The 4,456-nt window shown below is 33.6% G+C and overlaps 1 protein-coding gene across 1 annotated transcript; it reads left to right on the top strand.

Annotated features, from left to right (window-relative positions):
- Positions 1-1,713: 1,713 nt before the first annotated feature.
- LOC107282309 (olfactory receptor 10A7-like) lies at positions 1,714-2,646 on the top strand. The gene has a single exon (XM_015810081.1). The coding sequence runs from the start codon at positions 1,714-1,716 to the stop codon at positions 2,644-2,646; it is 933 nt and encodes a 310-aa protein (XP_015665567.1).
- Positions 2,647-4,456: the final 1,810 nt, after the last annotated feature.

Genomic DNA, 4,456 nt, shown 5'->3' with positions numbered 1-4,456 from the left:
TTCCCCTTCAATCTCTCTCTCCTTCCTTCCTTCCCCCTTCAATCTCCTTCCTTCTCCATCTCCTTCCTTTCCTTTTCAATCTTCCTTCCTTCCCCTTCCCTCCCTCCCAACATTTTTGAGCAAGGAAGAGTAAGCTTCTCCAGCGAGCATTGCTATATTGTTTTTGTGATTAATCACTATGCTTTAATTATGTTCAATTTGTAACAATGAAAATACACCCTGCATATCAGATATTTACATTACTATTCATAACAGTAGCAAAATTACAGTTGTGAAGTAGCAACGAAAATAATTTTATGGTTGGGGGTCACCACAACATGGTGGCCACGCCCACTTGGTGGCCACACCCACTTGGCCACGCCCCTGGCACCCGGCGATGTATAAGTGGTTGGGGGTCACCACAACATGGGGAACTGTATTATGGGGTCGCGGCATTAGAAAGGTTGAGAACCACTGAATTACAGCATTCAGTTTCACAAAAAAAGAATCTTTTTTAATTATTATTATTAGTATTGCACATGTTTGAAAAGTAGGCCTGTTGAGAAGAATCAATCTTTGAAGCACCCGAAAGAGAGGCAGTAGGCATGATTTCTCCCCTTCTCATTGGGATTACCTGTTGAGGGGGGAGACAACTCACTGTACTGCAGTGTCCCCCATTCCCAAACAAGTCCCTGATCCAGAAGGGTATCATGGTTGATCAAGGCACACAAGATTGATCAAGGCACACAAGGATGCACTGCCCTTCTCAGTTCTGCCAATGGTTATTTAAGTATCAACAGTGCTGACTCTGTACTGAATACCATTGATTTTATGGTCCCTGATAGTTCTGATTTCCATAGATATAGTGTCACTGGATGCTAGACAATGAATGTAGAATGTTTCCTATCAAATTTGCTTTAGTTTTTTCCCCCCTAACATTTTTTTATTGTATATTTTTGTCCAAAGTAAAAACTGGGAAAGTAGAAAGCTGATGCTTCTTGGATCACAATGTTAATAGCAGGTAGATTTTTTTTAAAATAAAAGAAATATATCTTTGTATATAAAAAAGTTATGAAAACAAGATTTATGGCCTAATACTAAATGGGGGAGACACAAAGTTTTCTTGACATACTTTGCTATGAAAGCTAGAGGAAAGTTTTCAGGAAGAACAGCAGTATTAATATGATGAACTGAAGCAATAGGCACCAGATTAACATTTCTCCTTGGGATAATTAATGTTCTCTCGAGAGGGACAGAGGCAGAGCAAGTTATGATTCTGTAAGCTCCCAATCACCAGAAAGACAAATGTTCAAAAAGTGAAGACATAAATAATGAAATACTGCAACAGTCATTCAGACTCACAAAGATGCACTTATTGTTATATCACAGAGGTAAGCCTCTTTATATTTCATAAGTTTTTTTTATGACAATGTTCAATGAAAAGAAAGTAATCAATTTTTTTAAAAAAATGGGTTTCTTGACAAAAAGGTTCATCAAAATAAAAGAGTGTTTGCATTGCAAAAAACAATACTCAATTGTCCTTTAACATAAAATCATTATTGCAGAAATGATAATGAGGGAAAAAAGAATTACTAGTCCTCTTTTCTAATGGAATGTATTAGTTATTGTTTTATAACATCCTATTTCTCTTTTTTCCCCAGGATACAATAGAAGATCTGTTTATTCAAATTATATGCATTTTTTATTATGCAATAAATGGCCTGAAGAAGTTAGATGAATATCACAGAATTTATAATTTTGGGGTTTGGAAAATTTGGACAATGGCAGTCTACTCTTTTCTTTACTTTTCTAATGTTTTATATTATAGCAATGGCTGGAAATATTCTCGTTGTAATTTTAATTGCAGTTGATCAGCATCTTCATACACCCATGTACTTCTTCCTAGGAAATTTGTCATGCTTGGAAACTTGCTATATCTCAAATATTGTACCCAAGATGATGATCGGCTTATTGACTGATGAAAATACCATTTCATTCAATGGCTGTTTTTTGCAGTTTTTTTGCTTTGGCTTGCTAGTGGCTACTGAATGTTATCTCCTGTCTGTAATGTCATATGATCGATATTTAGCAATATGCAAACCATTGCATTATGCAACAAATATGAATGCTCGAATTTGTATCCAGCTAGCAGCTTCTTCATGGATAAATGGCTTTATAGCTGCTTTGATCCTTTTAAGTTTAATGCTACAACTTACATTCTGTGGTCAAAATGAAATTGATCATTATTTTTGTGACACTCTTCCACTAATAAAACTTTCCTGTAGTGACACCAGCCTGGTAGAACTTACAAGTTTTATCTTTACCTTTGCATTTACTCTTCCTCCTTTTGTCCTCACTGTGACTTCCTATATATACATCATAATTACCATCTTAAAAATTCCTTCCACTATTGGGAGGAAAAAAGCCTTTTCCACTTGCTCATCTCATCTGATCGTGGTTTCTATGTTTTATGGAGCCATCATGATTGTATATTTGTTACCAAAATCTGAAGTACTTAGTGAGGTTAGCAAAATTTTTTCTCTGTTATATACAGTCCTGCCCCCTGTTGCAAATCCTCTCATTTACAGCCTGAGAAATAAGGAGATGAAGGATGCCATGAAGAAGACATCAATAAAGTTTATATCTTTTACGTTTTACAGAGGATAATTATGATGGTTTAAAATGAGAACATTAATAAGAATCTTACTTTAAATCTTTGAACTTTCTGCCTTCTTTGCATGAGAGTTCATTAACATCTTTGTTCAAATATGTCCAATCTGCTAGTTCATATCTCAATTAAGTCCCTTCTGGATTATTTCAATAATTTGTTGACAGATCATCCTGACTGTTTTTCACATCTTAAGTCAAGTATTGAAAAGTTTGGTATGTATAGCTTTGATCTCTCCCTATACACATTGCTTCTTATTTTCAACAATCATTACATTGTTTTGGTCTTTGTGGGAAATATCAGTTTCACTTGATTGTACTTTAACATTTTTTTTACAACATTTATTTTGTAGCAGTTTTAATCAACCGTAAAATCAGTTGTCAAATGTTCATATTATTGTGGTACCTATACTAGAAAATTGTTATGATTTTTGCATTTTATGATTATTATATAGTATTTAGAATTATCTTACAATACTTCTTATATTGTTTTACAAACACACACAATATCAATAATAAATCAATCATACACACAAAATAAAATTAAGCTAAATATTGCTGGGTGAACTCTTGTTTTTTTTTCTTTCTCTTCACATACATGGATCAAATAAGCCATATTCCATACCGGATGAAGCCATCATTATCCTCAATTTCAAGAAAGTGAACTGAGCAGATCTGGATAATTGATAGATCCATTAGTCTTTATGCATAATTAGTAAGCTGTATGCATGTCCTCTAGATTGAAAATTGCAGGATTGGACAAAGGAATCTATTCTATGAGATAATGAACAAGAACGTTTTCATTCTATTTTTCCTACCTTTGTTTATGTGTTAGTTTCATACCATTAAATTGAAATATATACTCATAAAGCAAAGTATCCCATTCAGAGATATCTTGTTTCATTTCCAGAGAAATCTAATGGTGGAAATTGGAAAATACTAGCATAGACATTAATATTTTTCTCATTTAGTGTTTGTATGAAAAGTAATATCAGAAGTAACCTTACAAGTGCTAACCTGTCAGAAAGGAAACAGACAAAGTTCTACTTTGGGCTTCATATTATTTATCTTTTACCTAAATTCCCTAACGTCATCTCACTGATTTAATTTGTACCCACTTCAGATCTCTTATATGCTGAGGACATTACTATTATCTGACAATATTTGGTGATTAACTACCATAAAACCATAGTAGTGGTCTATGCTTAAAAAAGACTTTAAAAATGTGGCCAGTTACAGGGAATAAAATTGAACGTGTTAAGTGTTTTAAATATTTGTGGGTAGTTTCACGTGCTATTGGATTTGGAAGCTTTATAATTATATAAACCTAAGCCACGGGTCATTAAACTTGGCCCTTTTATGACTTGTGACTTCAACTCCCAGAATTCCTTAGCCAGGCACACTGGCTGAGGAATTCTGGGAGTTGAAGTTCACAAGTCATAAAAGGGCTACGTTTGAAGACCCCTAATCTAAGCACTAAGGAACTCAGTAACAATACTGAGTTTCTAACACATTAAGGCAAGGAATGTATTCCTGAAGTGTTGGAGTTATTTGAACAAATATTAATGCACAACTAGGCTGATTTCCTTAATTATAAATCTGTAGACATAGATTTTCCATGTGCCTAAATGTTTATCAAATGCTGCATTAAGGCTGTAGGTAAGATCATTGAAAACAGATGCAAAACATGGTTATTCATATTTACTTATTGAATCTAAGGCCACCTTTCTAACAACAGGATTGAGTCTTATATATATATATATATATATATATATATATATATATATATATATATATATATATATATATA

Source organism: Protobothrops mucrosquamatus, unplaced genomic scaffold, assembly GCF_001527695.2.
Source record: "Protobothrops mucrosquamatus isolate PMUCROS unplaced genomic scaffold, P.Mucros_1.0 scaffold7, whole genome shotgun sequence".
NCBI lineage: Eukaryota > Metazoa > Chordata > Lepidosauria > Squamata > Viperidae > Protobothrops > Protobothrops mucrosquamatus.
This window is presented reverse-complemented; position numbering and strand designations above follow the sequence as displayed.

Coding starts and splice junctions, on each gene's coding strand:
- LOC107282309 (XM_015810081.1), top strand. CDS start 1,714: ATGAATATCACAGAATTTATAATTTTGGGGTTTGGAAAATTTGGACAA.